We start from the raw sequence: 19,338 nt of genomic DNA on the forward strand, positions 1-19,338 counted from the left end.
CAGGGCCTTCTCGGTGGTGGCTCCCCGGCTATGGAACACCCTCCCCAGAGTTATACGGCAAGCCCAACCCTTTTGAGTTTTAGAAAAGCCTTAAAAACATGGCTTTGTGCCCAGGCTTTTAATGAATAAATGATAAAGACGACCCAGATTGTTATATAGATAAAGTTGGAGGATATTGGACAAACGGATTTTAAACACATGTTTTATGTTTTATATTTTATACTGTATTTAATTGGTTGTATTTTTTATATGTTGTTGTTTTTAATGATGTATAGGCATCGAATTGTTGCCAATTGTACGCCGCCCTGAGTCCCTCCGGGTGAGAAGGGCGGGATAGAAATATTTTAAATAAATAAAATAAATAAGTATCTATCCACACTGTGACCAAGTTCCTTTGGGTTAAATTGCATTCATTCCGTGGCTGCAGAAAAACAGAAAAGTGCCAACGGAGGAGGAGGAGGAGGATTTAAGAGAAGGGCAGGAAGGAGGCCTCAAGGCCAGGGAATGGAGGCGAGGAGGGGAGGCAGAGGCACCTGCGGGAGGGGCGGGGCTAAGGCGGCTGCACCTGTCGGCGAGCCTCCTCCTCCTCCTCCTCCTCGAAACGCGGGGCGCGCGCGTCGTGGTCTCGCCTCCCTCCACGCGCGCGAGGGGAAGCGCAAGGCGAGCTCCCGCTCCGGCCTCCGCCCCGCCTGGGCAGGATGGTGGGGACGATGGGCCGCCTGCTCCGCAGCCTCATGGACTCCCAGCCCGTGGCCCGCTTCCAGCGCCGCTGCGGGCTCTTCCCGGCCGAGGACGAGGAAGGAGCGGTGGTGGGAGCCAACGGCGGGCAGCCTTCGCCCCGGCCTCGGCCCGTCTGCAATGGGATCGGCCCCGCCGAGGAGAGCCGCGACGCCGCCCCGAGCAAAGCCCGCAATGGCTGCAGGCAGGTAAGGAGGGCTGGCAGATGCAGGCAGGCCCCACCTTCCCAACAAGACAAGAGAGGTGCTGTGTGCTTGTTCTTCGGCTGAATTGGTTGCATTGTAACTCCAGCTAAATATCTATATGTGTGTGTGCTTATCTTCTATCTATACCAGGCATGGGCAAACTTGGGCCCTCCAGGTGTTTTGGACTTCAACTCCCACAATTCCTAACAGCCGGTAGGCTGTTAGGAATTGTGGGAGTTGAAGTCCAAAACACCTGGAGGGAGTTCAATTGTGGGAGTTGAAGTCCAAAACACCTGGAGGGCCCAAGTTTGCTCTTGCCTGATCTATACACACAATAAAAGTGAAACCCCATCAGTAATGGTTCAAGGCCACACTTGGCCGCACAGACCCAACATGCCCAACTGTGAATACAGGTGGAGTTTGGGGGTGATTGCTCTGGAAATCTGGAAGTTGTAGTTCACCTGCATCCAGAGAAACTGTGACCCCTCACCGACAGTGGGCCAGGACCAGACTTGCCACAGAGAAGTCCCATGATCAACTGAGCATACTGCAGGAGTTTGCTGGAATTGACCTTCGTATTGGGAGTTGTAGTTCACTTCATCCAGAGAAACAGTACCCCCCCCCCCCCCAAACAGTGGACTGGGACCAAACTTGAAACAGAGAAACCCTGTGACCAAGTGAACATGCTGCAGGGGTTTGTGGAAATTGGCCTTGATTTTGGGAGTTGTAGTTCACCCATCTCCAGAGAGCACTGTACCACAGAGACCTAACATGGCTAACTTTGAATGCTGGCAGGGTTTGCCTTTTTCAAATAACCTGGGCACCACCAGGTATCCAAGCTAGTGTGTGTGTGTGTGTGTGTAAGCTTTGGCAAGCATAGGGAAGGGTTAACACCCCTGTGGTGTTTGTTTTGCTGTCTGTTCAGAAGCTGTCCCTGTGATAATCGGATTTTGAAAAAAAAAATGGTCTTGTTGTGGAGACAAGGATTGGTGATAAAGCTTCAGTGGAGACATCTTTTCTCCATGATAACACTTTCAGGAGTGAATTTCCCCTTCCTAGGGGTAGATTTCTCTCACTTCCTGTTGTCTCACCCTGTCCTTAACTATAAGTCATTTGTAAGTCGTACTGGGTTTCATCCCTGAACTGCACAAGTCTCTTGTGTCATCAAGTTTCCAGTCCTCAATGAGTATCTAGCTAGTCTAGAGACAGGGCTGAGCTGCGGGATTCTGTTCTCTACATTCCTATGCATGTTTTCCCTAAAGGGCTTTGTTTTGCCTCCTCCTGCTAGCCACTGTCTCCAGCCCCTTTGATAATATAGCAATGGAATTCTGTGAGGGAACTTCCTTTTAAGTTTTTATGACTCTTAGCTGGCCATGTGGCCATTTGTCATTGTTTTCTGCTTTTCTTTTTACCTGTGAGGATGCACATTTTGCCTCTCTCTAGGCAAAATATAACTACATGAACTTTTTACCCTTTTACATCTTTAGAAGATGAGATTTAGTAAGCTAGATGGAACCTCTGGTGGCACAGTGGGTTAAACCCTTGTGCCAGGAGGACTGATGACTTGAAGGTTGGGTTGCTGACCTGAAGGTTGCCGGTTCGAATCCAACCTAGGGAGAGTGCAGATGAGCTCCCTCTTTCAGCTCTAGCTCCATGTGGGGACATGAGAGAAGCCTCTCACAAGGATGGTATAAACATCCAAACATCCCCGGGCAACGTTATTGCAGACAGCCAATTCTCTCACACCAGAAGTGACTTGCAGTTTCTCAAGTTGCTCCTGACACAAAAAGTAAGCTAGTTAGCTCCAAGACATTTTCTAACAAGAATGTATTTCTTTTACTTCAATAAATATTTTTGAACCTAAAATTCTGACTTTTCCGAACCATCCTGAGGAATTGAAGCTTATCCTAGCTCATCACACGTAAGTTTCTGCTGGTTATGAAGTTTACTTCTGGTGCTCTGCTATATTTATCACCCTAACTGAGGGTTATTTTTGAGCCTAACAGCTCAGATTTCCCAACAAGTTGGATGTTTGTAACTTGGGGACTGCCTGTAATGTTAATATTTTCACAATGCAGGGAAAGGCTGCTTCAGGTGCTTCCTTCTTAAAGGGAGGATGATCCACGTTATAGGCTTGGCCATAAGCATAGAACTGGAAGATACCACAATTCCAATTCCTTCCAAGCAAGAAAATATAATAAAAGCACTCTTGACAGATGGCCATCTAGCATTTAGCCAACAGAGAAGGACATTGCAGCCCCTTCCATACTGCCCCTCTATCCCAGGATCTTATCCCAGATTATCTTCTTATGCCAGATTATCTGGCAGTGGAGACTCATAATCCAGTTTAAATAAAATAATCTGAGATCAGATCCTGGCATTTAGGGCAGAGTAGAAGGGGACTGCTTTACATATTCCACTGTTAAACAGCATTCACCCTCAGGAATTTCTTCCTAATGTTTAAGTGGAATCTCTATTTTCCTGCAACTGGAATCCATTGCTCCGTGTCCTAGTCTTCTGGACAGCAGAAAACAAGCTTGCCCCTTCTTCAATGTGTCCTCCTTTCAAATGTTTTAATACAGCTGTCATATCCCCTCTCAGCCTTTTGGATTTCCCCAGTTTAGGCCTCTTCCCATCACATTTCACCTCTTTCCCTTTTTAAGTACACATTGAGCATCCCTTATCCAGAATTCTGAAATATTCTCAAATATTCTCAAAGTGCCCACCTAGGTGACATAGTTATTGGCACTTATCTGATCTCTGCTATCTGATGGTTCATGGTGTATTTAATAACGTTGGCTGTTTCGTTGCCAACTTTATTAAATGCATAAAATTAGCCTTCAGGCTATGTGTATAAGCTATATTGGAAATACCAATGGCTTTTGGGTTCAATCTTAGGTCTCATGTGCAAAGTATTTCATTATGCATGTAGATGCAAGTAGAGGTATTCCAAAATACAAAAAGAAGTAATTACTTCTGGTCCCAAGCATTTTTGATAAGGGATGACCAACCTATATACATGTGTGTTTGTGTGTCTGAGAGAGAAAAACTTCCTGTCTGTATATATGTCTGTATACAGCATGTTTCGAAATGATGGAACCAATTTCAAAACAGTATATTTCATAATGGCAACATACTACAATTACACATTGTGACGAGGGAATCTCTCTCCCTCCCTCTCTCTGACACAGTGAAGGTGACACACAAACACACACACACACACACAGCCAAACATGGCTCAGGGCAATTTGGTATAGACCCAACAGCATCAAGCATAGGATTGATTGCTGTTCGCAGGGAACCTGAAACATTAGGACTTGGCCAATTGGGCATCTTGCCAGCTTCCCAGATACAGCTGTTGATGTGCCTTTTGAGATAAACGCAAAATAGGTAATTAAGTTGTAAAAAAATAATGACAGCGGAGGATGAGAAATAATGGCTGATGAAATGAGTGCTTGGTAGCGCCATTTCGTGCAAGACCTGTCATTTGCAAAATATTGCTTTTTGTTTGTTTACATTGAAAAAATAGTAACGTTAGGCTAGTGAGGGTGAGAACCTACCTAGTCTTGAATGTTCGATTACTACTCTGGAGCCCAGGGTTTGAATCTCTGTTTAGAGATGGAAGTCCCCTGGGGCAAGTGACAGTCTCTGGGCCTCAGAAGAAGGCAATGGCAACCCCACTCTGAACATTGTGGGCTGGGATATAGAATTGAAAATGTGAGAGCTCTATACCTCTGATGGCCATGTTAATATAATAAAGTTTTGCCACTAAAGCAAAAGCCGCAAATAATACTTCCTGTCTAATAGATCATTGTGAAAATATTAACATTACAGGCAGTCCCCGAGTTACAAACATCTGACTTACAAACGGCCCATAGTTAAGAACAATGCTTGTTTCCACAACAAGCTGAATTTTTCAAAATCCAATTATCACAGGGACACAAAGTGAGTTGAAATCTTCTGAACAGGGGCATAGACAGCAAAGGAAACACGAGAAGAATGTTAGGCCTTCCCTGTGCTATCCAAGAATATGTGTGTGTGTGTGTGTTTGTGTGTGTGTGTGTGGTTGGGACTACACTTAAAAATGCACCTGTTCTAATTTATATACAAATTCAACTTAAGAATTTGTATGTAAGTGTTCGTAACTTAGGAATTGCCTGTACTTGAAATAAGTTGGCTAGTCATTGATCCAGACTAATTGACAAATCCCAGATTTTGTTTCTTATTCTGATTTTTCCAGAAACTGACAGAAAATATTATTTAAAAGGGGTGTATGGATGTCCAAAATAAAACTAGAAGAGAACAGGGGAAAAATCTGGGACTTTATGGACTTTTTCATCAATTTGGATACCTCCTTAAAAAAGTTTTAAGAATGGATGTCATAAGAAATTTCATTACCCGAGAAATAGCAGATAAATGGACCTTCCCAATTCCAAGTGCAGAAAGTCAGATGATGGTTAAAAGGTGGCATCGGGTTTAGTAGTTATAGTATAAGCCAAGTAACCTTTCCGTGTTGACATGTCATGCTCCCTTATCATTGGCTTGGTATACCGTATTTCCTTACTCTGCCTGAGGGTAAGGCTAGTCCTGAGAAAAAGTTTTTAAAAAAACAACTAAAAAAAAACAACCATGTACATACACACCCAGAAGCCTACACTGTCCAGGATCCATTAAAGACACTTCTGGGGGAAGAGGTCACAGAAGTTGACAGATTGGAGTAAGGAATAGGAATCTTTCTTTCCATGAACTTCTTTAAAGCAGTCTCTCTTTTTTTTGGAATTTGATATTTTTATTTGTTTTTACAACTTGGAATAATTATGTTAAGTGAAAACTGGATAAGGTAACATTAATGTCCTCTTTTAAGAGATGTACATCTTTGTCAGTTCTTGTTGGCAGGAATTGAAAGTTTTACTATGTTTGCCCTTGCAATAAAAAGAACACCAAACTACACAGTTTTCAAGAAGTGTTTGCTAGTCAGAGAACTTACTTTAGGTACTCATGTATATAAAGTTTAGACAACTCCCCAAAAAACTGGGTCAATTTATCCATGGGTCAATGTGAGTATTGTATCCTCTTATTTGAAAAAGGAACTATCCTTTTATGTGAGTCAAGTGGCATAAGGCAAAACATAGTCTGTCCTGGGAAAACCTAAAAGAGGCACCAGTCCTTTTTGCTCTCTCTATCATGGCACCATTACTTGCCTTTCTGAATTACTGGGTGGGCAAATGGTGGTCGTGGCCAGAATTGGCTGGCCATTTCAGGTGGCATTGGTGCTTTCCTCTCTCCACAGATAGAAGATATCAGCAGGTCATATCAAAATCCATAATTTTGACCCCCAAACCTGTCTTCAACTTTTACATCAGGTCATGCATACATGAGTATGTCTGGTACTCAATTTCAAAAATGCACCAGTTTTTCATGAAAAATATATCTTGAACTGTGAGAATTGTTAACCCTCTAGTATTCTCCTCATCAAGGTATCATCAAGCCCTTTTTTGGTATATCATATGCATTTTTATAATATTTTTTCCTCTTTTGCAGCCATTTGTAAGACTTCATATTAGCACAATAGGACTGTTTGCAAGTGATATGGCAGAAAGCTGGCAGGAGTAAAAACTGGACAGAAATTCAGCAGTGCCTCTGGGAAGGAATCCATTGGGTGATAGTGACAATTCTTGCCTTTTCTCAAAATTGTATTTAGTTAATGAGAGTTAAGGCCAGTTCAGTAGCTGTGTTCCTAGGTGGGCACCATATCCCCTAATGTCAGTGTACTTCCTGGAGCCCCCTTGGCGCAATGGGTTAAACCCTTGTGCCAGCAGGACTGCTGACCAAAAAGTAGTGGTGGTTCACATCCAGTGATCTCCCCATGCAGGGACATGAAAGAAGCCTCCCACAGGATAGCAAAACATCAAATATCCCGGTGTCCCTTGGGCAGCATCCTTGCATATGGCCAATTCTCTCACACCAGAAGCAACTTGCAGTTTCTTAAGTTGCTCCTGACATGTAAAAAAAGTGTGGTTCCTATATAATATTGGTAGGGAGAAGAAATGAGCGGGGAGGGTGTTTTTTTTAAACTTACATTATGCAGGTGGAGTTCAAGCTCGTAATTTGATTTGCTTAATTTCTGTTTCTCCATAATCCCAGCCTCATATATTAAATTGTGGGGAGTTTATAGGTAAGGATGTATCAATGAAGGATACACCACTATCTCCAAAACCTTTGGACATTTTCAGATATCAGTTTGTCTTCTTACTCTATCGTTCCATGTTCTTATTGATCTCATCTTTGTTGCTCATTTCCTCTGCTACAAATGATTTCATTTCTATCTGCCTTGTTCTCCTCTTCAGCTACCTCTCTTCTTCTTCAGCTCAAGTTGGATTTCTTTTGTCATATGAGCCAACCTTTTTCTCCCCAAGATCTATTTGAATTTTCAAGGTTGTTTTCTTTTTTTTAATGGATAACCAAATTTTATTGCTCTTATTTTACTGTCTTTGTTTTTTCCTGGTTTGTTCAGGGAGATACTGTAGTAGGTGAGTAGGTGTGACTAGATGACTTTACTTTATTACTCTGTGAACTTTTCCTCTATCATTCCACACTGTGTGGCACTAACATTTTCATTATTCTTCCACTTTTTAATTCCCTCTCCTGCTTTCCCCCCCCCCAAACAACAGAAATATGAACATGTCAAAAGCTTGCACTGAAATTTTCTGCCTTTGGGATTGGCCCAGTTGTCACAATTTTGTTGTCATAGAATCAGAGTTGGAAGAGACCTCATGGGTCATCCAGTCCAACCCCCTGCCAAGAAGACAGAAAATCACATTCAAAGCACCCTCAAAAGATGACTTTTATATTGATCCTCCCTCTATTTCTTGTAGATCCTCTCTTCCTTAATATTTCTTTTTTCCCTTCTAATGTGAGAACCTGTGTGTGTGATCATGTTTAGAACTAGCATACTGTTTGCCTTTCTATTGCGTCTTAAATTCAAAAGCTATATAATTTCATTGCATTCTTTTACCTTTGAACCCAATCTTGAAGTGGATTAATCTGGGACTCATCTTTTATATGCTCTTGAAACTGCTTTAGTGTTTCCAGTGATGTTTTTCTACTAAAATCTCATTCTCAGTCATTTGACTATTTCTAGGTCTTCTAGTGATAATTTGCACACATGCACATGCATTCATTTCTTTCCAGTTTATTTGCTCCGACACTTATTTGTTCTACTTTGGAGCCACATCTTAATTTCTGTGGTGAGACATACGCAGGCTTCTTCTGTACCTGGTTTCTTAATCCACACTTTATTTTTCTATGATTCTGTTGTAACTATGCATCCTTATCTTGTGTTTCTTGCTTTTATTCCTCTCCTGTATTTCTTCACATTGTTTACTAAGGCACTCCCTAGCCATGATTCCAACCCCACCTTCATGATAGTTATCAGAGAGCAGCATTAGCAGACTTCACTTCAGTTTTATGGCAGTGACACTGTAAGGTTGCACAAGTTTCTGTTTTGTTTCTTATTCTATTTAACATCTGTATGAAATCACTGAAATTGCCATTTGTGCATTTGGGACATGGTGGGCCCTTCCAGAAAAGCCCTATATCCCAGGATCTGATCCCAGGTTTTCTGTTTTAAACTGGATTATATGAGTCCCCACTGCCAGATAATCTGGGATAAACAGAAAACCTGGGATCAGATCCTGGGATACAGGGCCTGTCTGGAAGGGCCCAGTGTTACTATCTGCTACCCAGCTCTTCTTCTCTGCTCCATCTAAACCAGGATAGTCTGAACAAGGATTGCACTCATTCCTGAAATCAATGGTGAGCTGGAAAAGGGCGCAAATGGAATTTAAATCCAAATATGAATATGAATTTAAATCCAAATATGAAGGCTTTCTTGTCAGGTGGTTTTTTGATGTACCAATCACTATAACAGTGCACCTACGAAGGGACAAATACATGAGTCAAAGCTGAGACTGGAGGATCAAGCGGCAACTGCCTGTAGCCAGCAAATGTAACCCATGCTCTTCATTACTTCTTTCTGTTGGACTACTCCAATACACTCTACATGAAATTCCCCTTAGAGGCTGTAGCCATTGCAGGAGGCCACTGCCCATGTGGTGACAGAGAGGTAGTGAAGGATTTCAAATTATTTTAGAAATCTGTTTTGAAGTGTCTGCTGGTGTGGAATGACCAGGCTGATTCAAAGTGGTATTGTTAAACTGCAGAGCTCTAGAATAGGAACCAAATTCTTAAAGGCCCATTTCCCAGAGTACACTCCCACCTGAGATTTAAACTCGAGTGAAGTACACTTTTGGCACCCCATAGTTAAAGGGGTCTCAAGGAATATCACTCATGGCAGGATTTTGTCAAGTCACAGCTGACGTATAACACTCTTCTGTTTGCAATTCACTAATCCCCATTCTTTTCTCATCCAGGAATCAGCTAAAAGCATATTTATTTCCACAACCTTTGGGGAAACAAGCAAATATTTGTTCTGCTTTCACATATTCGGCAGTCCCTCCCTCTTCCCTGCTACAACCATAAGAAAGACTTAAAAACATATCTTCTTCCCAGCTTGGTTTGATTTCTGGTATTGTAATCATACAAGAGAAAGGAAAAGAGACAGACAGACTATGGGGAGGATTCAATATCTCATCTTCTATTTTGATGGAAGGGTTGCCTATGCAGAAACAGGTGTATGCTTCAAGTGCATTTATATTAGCCCACAGAAAGCGTATCTCAATTTAAAATTTGGTAATTCATTACCATGTCCAAATCTTCCATATGATGCTGTTGCTGTCCTGTAATATAGCTGATGCTTTTAGATTCAATAAGTGAATTCTTCAGAATCCATCTTGCCTCCAGTCCTACATAACTGAATCATTGCTTAAGATGAGATAAATAATTGATTCCATTATATGTATGTTGCAATATTAAAGAAACCTACAGTCTTAATTAAAGGTTCTGTTGCAATCATTAGTTTACTTAAAACATTAGTCTGTCAGAGAGATTCTTTTAAAATGTTTCCCAACACATGCATGAATTTGGCTACACAGAAGCAGGATTGACTTGTGCTTTCCATTTGTCTGATCCACAGTAAATCTGACATTATAACCCCAAATCTCTGCACCATTAGCAACTCATTTCTATGTAAAAGATCAATACAACGATTTCATTCACATGAAAAAGCTTTATTTTAAATGCTGTGTAGCATTTTGAAGAGATAAAGTTGTGAATGCAGCATTAGGAATAAGTAATTTTTGATCATATCCTTCCATTGTTTATATGGAATTGAACCCAGTATTGCATATATTTCAGTATACTTGAAAGTATAAGCAGTCACTTCACAAGTTTCCACATAAAGAGGCTGATTGAAATACCACTCGAATCTTATTCAATTATAGAACAAACTCCAAGAATGGCTAAGTTGGAAGGGATGGCAAAGACCATATTGTCCAACCCTCTGCCATGCAGTAATGCATAGTTAAAGCATTCCTACAAGATGGCCACCCAACTGCTATTTAAAGGGCTACAAAGTAGGAAAGTTCACTCCTTTGAAGAGATTTGACTGTTGCACAGCTCTTATTGCCAGCAGGTTTTTTCTAATGTTCTAATTAATTTTCTTTTAATTAGTACATGTTCTAATTTGTGGCACTGAAGGAAACAAGCTTATTACCTCTCCTACATCAGGGCTTCTTAAACATTTTCATTCACAACCCCTTTTGACCCCAAGCATATTGGTATAAAAATCATACACTTACTGATAACAGGTTGATTTTCCCCTTTGTGGAGTATAGCTGAAGCATTTTCTGCAGAGTCCACTGTAAATATTTCACATTGTTGCCAACAGATTTACATAAATGTTATCGAGAATGTATACCCCTGTTATCGAGAAAAACATGAATTATATAAAATTATTTGAACCTTCATGAACTGACAGGGCCTCAGCCTGCAAACGGCCAGCAGACTATTTCCTCCTCTTCACCTTCATTCACCAAGCCTCACTCTGGGAAATAGACCAGATACACAATGGAAAGGATCTGCATAATCTTCCTACTAAACATATCATCTTGGGGAGAATCACTAAAAAGGAAATGGCTAGCCACTCGGATCTCCCTGATACAATTAGGGCAAACCATGTTCATTTATAACTGATTTTCATTCGTGAACCTCCAGAAATCCACTTTGCTCCCCTTCACTCACTCATGAATTCTATAAGTATATTCATAAATGTATGTTTAATGTTTTTTCCCATGATTTTGGATTCCCAGCAGATCGCCACCCCAGGGAAGTCAAACAGGCTGCGACCCCCTTTTCCTTTCTAAAGTGTAATCTAGAATGTCTATCTAGCTCCACCTGGTTGCGTATATTCAATTCAAATAATCTTATCACAATAGGACAGGGGAGCGTAAGGTGAAAGTACTAAAGGCACACACAAAGCACTCTTCGCTCCTATAGATAAGGCCCATACAATTTGATTAGCTGTAACTTCCTTGCATTGATAAATTTCTGTTCCATTGACCTGTTTTCTGCTGTCATTGAGGGGATTTTCCAGCTTTCCATATCGATGAATGAGAATCAGTGCCCAATTGTACTGTTTCACCCATTGTACTGTTTATTATTCATAATTTATCATTATCTTTTACTGGGCCCACCCTGTGTACCTGAACTGAACTATTCAGTCAAAGAGTCATTTACATGTTATCATATCAAATTCCTGGTTTCTGCACTCCTCTCAGGGGGGTGGAAAAATGAATGGACTCAGACTTCAAACAAATGAATGACAGCTGTTTATTTTCCAGCCATGCAAAAACACCAACTAGTGATGACATCAGAGGGAATCCTCAGACAATGGGATTTCCCCTCAAATGCAGTTTGTTTCATAAAGATCAAGTAGACAGAACACATTGTAAAGAACAAAAATAACACTCTGGCCTTGCATTGCACATTTTAGTGCAAATATTAAGACACAAATAGTGTTCAATTCAGCAAGTATTGCAAAATGTCATGCCACACATCCTAGCTCTGTCATTTTTTAGCCAACCAGAGGTTGGTGTGGATATTCCAAATAGTTGTCAAAAATGAATAAATATGCTCATTATTTCCCAGTAAGGCATATCAGATCTTTGAGAGTGCAGAGTCTATTCTGGCATTCTTTCGGGCCTGAAATAATAAACCAGTGTTCTCTTTGCTTTCAATCTTGTTTGTGTCCTGATTTAACCTTTTGTGTGTTGTGACATGCCAGGCTCTGGACCCGTGATTTTAGCAGTTACTGAAATCACTCAACATTCAGAAACTTTCTGCCCTTGCCAAATTTTTGTGACCCTAACAGTAAGCTTGGAGTCAAGACCTTCAAATTAAGGAGTGTTCTAGATGATGTCACTTGAAATATGTAAATGTCACTTCTTCATATTTTCTCTGAAATAAATGTGCACAGTCCTATGTGCACAACCTTAAACAATTCATCATAGGATTTCCCCTAAACTATTTTTCATAGGTCTTGAGTTTTATGTTTTTTCTCATCTTGTTCACTCTCCTTTGGAGGCATTTGAACTGGTCAGTAGAGCTGATCCACACATTCTTCTGGAAGGTGGGGACATTTTCCAATCAAATGTCAAAGTGGATTTCATTCTTCTCAGGGCCCACAATGCAGTAGTCGATGAGGCCAAAGGTACAGAATGAGAGCAGAAAGACAGAAATTACTATCAATAATTACACATCAAATAGGAGATTTGAATTTTTTAGAGTAGGGCGGAAGCTGTGTTTTAAAAATCTAGGAAACCACACAGAAGAGACAATGTAGTCATGTGGGGAACCTCTAGATCAGAATTGTCAAAAATATTTGACCTACCATCCCTTTTTCAGAAAAAAAAAATCAGCTTACTTTTTGGACTATGTATTTCTGCCATTTTCTGGGAGGTTTAGGGCATTGCAATCAAGAAAGTCACTTTTCTAAGCTCTGGTTTTATTAGTATCCATAATGAAATCAAATGAACTTTCTTACAAGGGAATATTCTTACTGTATTCTTCTGATTGCCTTACATGCTTGTTGTTTTAATTCATACAAAATTAGGCTTTGGGTTCCTAAGTGTACTGTGTCTTCTCTTAGTACTTGGGTCAGGAACAATAACTAACCTAGGAGTGAAGGAAGTGCAATATACTCATTGAAAGAACACTCTTTGTACCATCCTGGAAAAAGAAAGAACCTATGAATAGAGTTGCCTCAGCGAATCATTTTGTTGCGCTGCCTGCTTTAGCTAATCTAGTTTATAGCTCAACTCATATTCATTTAGCGTTGTTACAGTTGTGCCCAAACAATGTCTTTATTTCTCTCATCTTTTTGCTTCACCTTATTTGTGTAAGGTAATTTAGGTTGCAAAAGCAATATGAGTGAATTAATATCCTTGATTTGAAGGGAGGGGTAGAATTAGCAATTGAAATGCCACAGAGCAAATGATTGTTTTAGAAGAAGGAAGAAAATATTGTTATCTCTAGTAATGAAGTTTATTTCATTCAGGTTTTTATACAGTAGTCCATGGATTTGTCACGTTTGTGTATGAATAACATGCTTTTCTCTCCAGTTTTAACCCAGTTCCAACCCCATGTATCACTCACTTAAATTACACTTGAGTTTTCCAAGTTACAACACAGAGGGTAAATCTATAACAAAAGTGGAAACTAGACAGGATTTTGTTATATGGGAAGAGATTATTACAATATATACATTTCAATGTTTAATACATCAGTCTGAAACAGTGTAGCACACTTACATCTTTAAGTTTGTCTGTGGTTATCTCAGTATATGGTGGTGGTTGTTGTGTGTCTTCAAGTCATTTCTAACACAACTCCAAAGAGAACTTATCATGGAGTTTTCTAGGCAGAACTATACAATGCTGACTCTCTGACAAGTTTACTAACACATATATATATTTCTCTCTTAGGACATTCTGCAGGACTATGTTGTCAAGAATTATTTCTACTATTACCTGTTCAGGATATCAGCTGCAATGGGCCAAGAAGTTTTCTACATTACATTCCTTCCATTCAGTTACTGGAGCATTAACCAATACATCGCTAGAAGGCTGATTATCATGTGGCCCGTAAGTACTGCTCAGTGTCTCGTTAATATAACATTCTGAGTACTTGTTCCACAAGATTTCTGGTTATATTTCAGGCTTTTTATGTATCTGTTAAAATGCTATAAAGTACAGTAGGTGCACCTATTATGTGAGCTTGTTGAATGCAGTTTCAATTATACACAAAGAGCTTTGCATATGATAGAATCACATTGGAGAACCTAGCAATGCCTAGAGAAGTGTTTCCTCTAAGCCTCTGGTATTATTATGTGGCTAACCTCTGATGAAAGGACACTTCCATAGACATCTATAGGTCCTCCAGCACAATTCTACGGTATGCTTGGGCAAGAAGTCCAAGGCATCATTCATTTTGGGTAAGAAAAATAAGGTTGTTACTGTATATGAAAATGATATTAAAAGAAGGACAAATCACTTGCATAGTATATGGGTCTATTGTATAACACACTGGATGTCTTCTGAAAATATTAAATAATATTTAAATCAATATTACTATATAATTTCAATTTTTAGATGAAAATTTTAATCAAGGGTTCCACCCAGTGTCAGACAGTCTCATAGTGAGATTTCCTTTTGCTCTAATCTTTTGCTTGTCTTCAGAGCATCCTTCAATCCTGCTACCAAGAAACACTGATAGATAGGACTGTACTGTACAGATTTCACACAGCCTGTAACTTTCAGTGTGCAAAATAATATACTTTGTTTTGTTTATGAAACATTCTGATTTCAGAAGTTATACCATATTTAGGTAAAAGTAAAGGTTTTCCCCTGACGTTAAGTCCAGTCGTGACTGACTCTGGGGGTTGGTGCTCATCTCCATTTCTAAGCCGAAGAGCCGGCGTTGTCCGTAGACACCTCCAAGGTCATGTGGCCAGCATGACTGCATGGAGCACCATTACCTTCCCGCTGGAGCGGTACCTATTTATCTACTCACATTTGCATGTTTTCAAACTGCTAGGTTGGCAGGAGCTGGGGCTAGCAGTGGGCGCTCATTCCGCTCCCTGGATTTGAACCTGGGACCTTTCGGTCTGCAAGTTCAGCAGCTCAGCGCTTTAACACACTGCGCCACCACCAAGGGCCCCTATACCATATTTACCAACATTAATATTTACCAACATTAATCTAAACCGCCCAAAATAGAAATATTGGGCTGACCAGTAGAATCCCAGCTAGAGTAGAAGACCTACTTGATCTGTGGAGTCTACTGTATTTGGAACTGACAATTGAATTTAGACCAAAAATTCTGGTGAGTGAACTGTTATAATAATATGATATATTAAATTGGGCTTTTATATTGGTTTATGATGTTTTAGTTAATTATGTATTGTGTGCAGATGTATTTGTATTGGTTTTGTATTTTGTAAGCCGCTTTGAGTCCCACCCATGGGAGAAAAGTGAGATAGAAATGAATAAATAATAATAATAATATTCTGAAAGTAGTACTAAATACCTACTTGAAAAAAGGAAGGATGGGTATTCATTGGATCCCCTATCCTGTCCTTTTTTTCTCTCTCAAGAAATAAATGATCAGTGTTGTCAAAACCAATGACTCTGAACATCTGCTGGTATATCTGATGTATAGGTACTTTCAATCCAGCACTTAGAACTGTACAAAAAGGCCTGGTCGTGCAATTTAGCCATCAAATCACAGAGTTATAAAGACAGACAGGGGTTGAATAGTTCAACCTTCTGCCATACAGGAGGCCGCTGCTAAATCACCCCTGGGATGGAGCCATCTAGCCTCTTAAAAGCCTCCAGCGAAAGGGAATCCACCACCCTCCAAGCTAAGCTACTGTCAAACAGCTATTAACTCTAGAAAATGCTTTCTAATGTTTCCCCAGAATCTCCTCTCTTGTAAATTGAGCCCATTGGTTTGGGTCCTACCCCCTTTATCAGCAGAAAACACTCATCACCTACATGACAGCCCTTTGGAGATGTGAGGAGAACTATCATACCCAAGTCTTTTTTCCCCAGGCTAAGCATACTCAAGTTCCTCACAGGATGTGATTGCCAGAAATTGTGAATGACACTCCTTTGACCAGTTTCTGACCCAGCAAGGCATTCTTGGTGTGGCTTCTTGTTTCTCTGCTCAGATGCTTGGCTTAGAACTCCCATTCAGTTTTGTCCCATCAGTTTCCTCACAGCTGGAGGCTTGTTTGAACTTGTGCCACTTGGAAGTGTTCTCTTCCACATGTTCTCCAAAAAGCACTTTGCCATAAGAGAACTAAGATGGCAGAGACATATGGTGGATTGTATTATCCTAGTTGGCAGGCAACTTAAATTGGCCTTCGTTTATGCCCTACAGCTGAAGCTAGATTGAAACTATTTGATCTGCATTTTAAGTTCAGGTATATAACAATGCATGCTTCGGTGCATTCCAGACACATTTATTCATCTTTGCTAATGATTTGAACTCTCTTCCTTTCTCTCTATTTTTAAGAATGAGTTCTTATAATGAAAAAAAGTGGCAAAAAGCAAAGTAAATAGCTTCCCTCTCTTGTGATTCAAAAATTGATTCTTGTGCATTATGATTTTACATTCATGCTTATTTTGAAATTCATCTAATTATCAACATAAAATCTTTTCCATCAATATGTGTAGTGACCTCTGCTGGAGCTTGTTGCATAATAGCCAAAATAGCTAAGTTGACACTTGTCAAGTAGTGTTGCGCTTCCCATTCCACCACATAGTTTGGATTCTTCTTGCAGAATCTTAAACAACAAGCCAGGAGGAAAGATAGTTTCCCTTCCTTGCGTCACCATACATTGCATTAGGTAACATCTGTAGGCACATAAGAGACTATTTGTGCAGTGATGCCATTTTTCTTACATTGCCCATTGAGTTCTCTCTCATTCTTCTAACACTTAAGAGGTTTTCTATTTGTAAATTTTATTAAGGAATTTAAAAAACAGTTTTGCAGTTAAATTTTTGCTATCTCATGTTATTTGACTACACCAATTTAGGCAGAAGCAGTGAAATATATTGTTAAAACAGGAGTGGGATAACCAAATGGTGAATGCAGGAGGTTGGAAGGAGGCACACCATTCTCTCATAGCCTAAGTTCCACTTGGCACTTGCTTTCACCAGACTCACTCTCTGCATGCAGCAGTGAAAGTGATATCCATGTAGCACTCACAGAGGAACTGTGTCCAGCCACTGCATCAGACTAATCTACACTGATTGTGATGAGTCATGGGCCATGTAATCCCATTCATGGCACTGTAGTCCCAGATGAAGAGGAGAACTTGGGTTTTTCACCGTCTCAGTCAGAATTGGAACCTTCCCAGCCAGATCTGGGAACCTTGCACCTGCAAGAGATTTGTCTTCCAGAAGTCTGTCAAACAAGCCCTGAGCCTAAATCTCCTGTGTTTTCTCGCCACGAGTTTTGTAAACAACAGAGAGGAGTTCAAGCGGCCTCTCGCAGGAGTGCTAGGATAGCTGCTAAGAATTTAGCTGATTAAGCCTGTTTTCCATGAGAAACTTTAAGGAGTCATGCATCTGGACTCAGAGATTAGCTTTCGTTTCTGGTTCCCCAGTGAACTGTTCTTTGGTGGGAAAACTAGACCCTATTTAGGTGTTTTACCCACAAAGGGATCTTGCGGAGTCAATTCGTCAGCTACTGGAGTAAGTTGTGTGTGGACAGCGCGCTCCGTTTCCAAGCCTCGTTCCTGTTTCAAGCCTTGTTCCTGATTCCAAGCCTTCGCTCCCGTTTCCAGCCTTGTTTACCTCCACGGACCTTGCCTTGTTTTCCAGGACTCAGCCTTGCCTTGTTTCCCGGGTTTTGCCAAGTAATTCCACGGACCTTGTTCTCGCTCCTCGTTCCTTGTTGCCTTGTATCAAGCCTTGTTTCAAGTTATTTCCTAGCCTTGCTCAAGTTCATGGACTAAAGGACCTTGTCATCTCCCCTCACTTTGCCTGGCAAAGTGAGTGTTTCGGTTATTGGATTACAACTTTGGACCTTAATATTTCATATTGGACATTGTTTTCTTGGACTAATTTTGACCTTCCCTGAAAGGTCTACTTCTGGACTATTTCATACACTTGCTTTTATTAACTTTATATATTTCCTTAATAAAGATATTAGATAGAATCTGGCCTCTGTGTATGGTTATTGGTGCTCTGCAGCCTGGGTCGTGACAGTTTGACTCCGCCACCCTAAGCACCAATTAACCTAGGCCAGAATGTCTACCGGAGCCGGACCGGGAGGCCAGCCACTCAGCTACACCATCGACAAGGAGGAAGTGGATCGCATCCGTGATAAGCTCAATGCGCAGGAGGGAGAAATAAAGGGATTGAAGGAACGCGGAATCCGTCTCCCGGCCCTGGCGTTGCCAACCAAGTTTTCTGGAGAAGCTTCTAAGGTTCATGTTTTCCGTCGCCAATGCCAGGCTTATCTAGAGGCCCGCAATGCCGAGTTTCCCCAAGAAGACATCAAAGTGGCGTGGATCTACAGCCTTTTAGACGGGCCAGCGGCCAACTGGGCGACGGCACTGTTCGACCAAGTTTCCCCACACCTAAGATCAGCGCAACACTTCTTGGATCACATTAAGGCGACTTGGGGGATCGAAGACAATTTGGAGGCAGCCGGCCATAAACTCCGGCGCCTCTCTCAGGGGGACAGACCCTTGTCCCAGTACATAGTCGAGTTCCGAGTGCTGGCCCACAGCACCGGATGGAATGATATAGCCCTCAGAGGACAATTTCGGGAGGGTCTCAACATCGAGATGTTGGAGGAAATTTCCAAGGTGGATCCCCCCCACTCTCTTGAAGCACTCATTGATCAATGTTTACGAGCTGAAGTCATGCTTGCCAACAGAAAACAATGGGTCCGAGGCCAGAGCGGTAGAGCTGGGGTGAAACCTCCCGCTCCCACCAGCGTCCAGCCGCGTCCAGTATGGAGACCCCCACCACCAGCCCCATACCCCAGGGGGAGCGAGGAGGTGCCGATGCAGTTGGGCAATGTGCGTCCCAGGTTAGATGCCGCCGAGAAGGCCCGCCGCCAACGCCTAAATCTCTGTTGGTACTGCGGGAACGGGGGCCACTTCGCCAGAGAGTGCCCAGCCAAAGGGAAGCCCGCCGCCCGTCTGGCGGCGGCGTCCTCCACGGAGACTAAGGCGTCTGAGGCGGCTGGCGCACAGCCGGCGGGGGAAGCCAGCGACCGGGCGTAGAGAGGCTCGCCAACCCGGTCAAAAAACCCACTCAAGAGCCGCCAACCGGGGTCCTATTTCTTCTAGTGGTCACCTTGTGGTCAGCAAAAAAGGGGCCAGTCATGGTCCATGCCATGATAGACTCAGGAGCCACAAACAATTTCATTGATAGAGAGT

The 19,338-nt window shown here is 41.6% G+C and overlaps 1 protein-coding gene across 2 annotated transcripts in view; it reads left to right on the forward strand.

Moving 5' to 3' along the window:
* Nucleotides 1–496: 496 nt before the first annotated feature.
* Nucleotides 497–19,338, forward strand: part of sgpp2 (sphingosine-1-phosphate phosphatase 2) — a 50,920-nt gene continuing 32,078 nt past the window's right edge. The window contains exons 1-2 of one of the 2 annotated variants that reach the window (XM_003218300.4): nucleotides 497–926; nucleotides 13,862–14,020. In XM_003218300.4, the coding sequence (XP_003218348.3) occupies nucleotides 699–926; nucleotides 13,862–14,020 (387 nt within the window). In that variant the 5' untranslated portion in view covers nucleotides 497–698. Of the gene's footprint in view, nucleotides 927–13,861; nucleotides 14,021–19,338 lie in introns of those variants that run through there. The other variant, XM_016992102.2, reaches the window with a different exon arrangement.

Source organism: Anolis carolinensis, chromosome 3 (assembly GCF_035594765.1).
Source record: "Anolis carolinensis isolate JA03-04 chromosome 3, rAnoCar3.1.pri, whole genome shotgun sequence".
In the NCBI taxonomy this organism is placed as follows: Eukaryota; Metazoa; Chordata; class Lepidosauria; order Squamata; family Dactyloidae; genus Anolis; species Anolis carolinensis.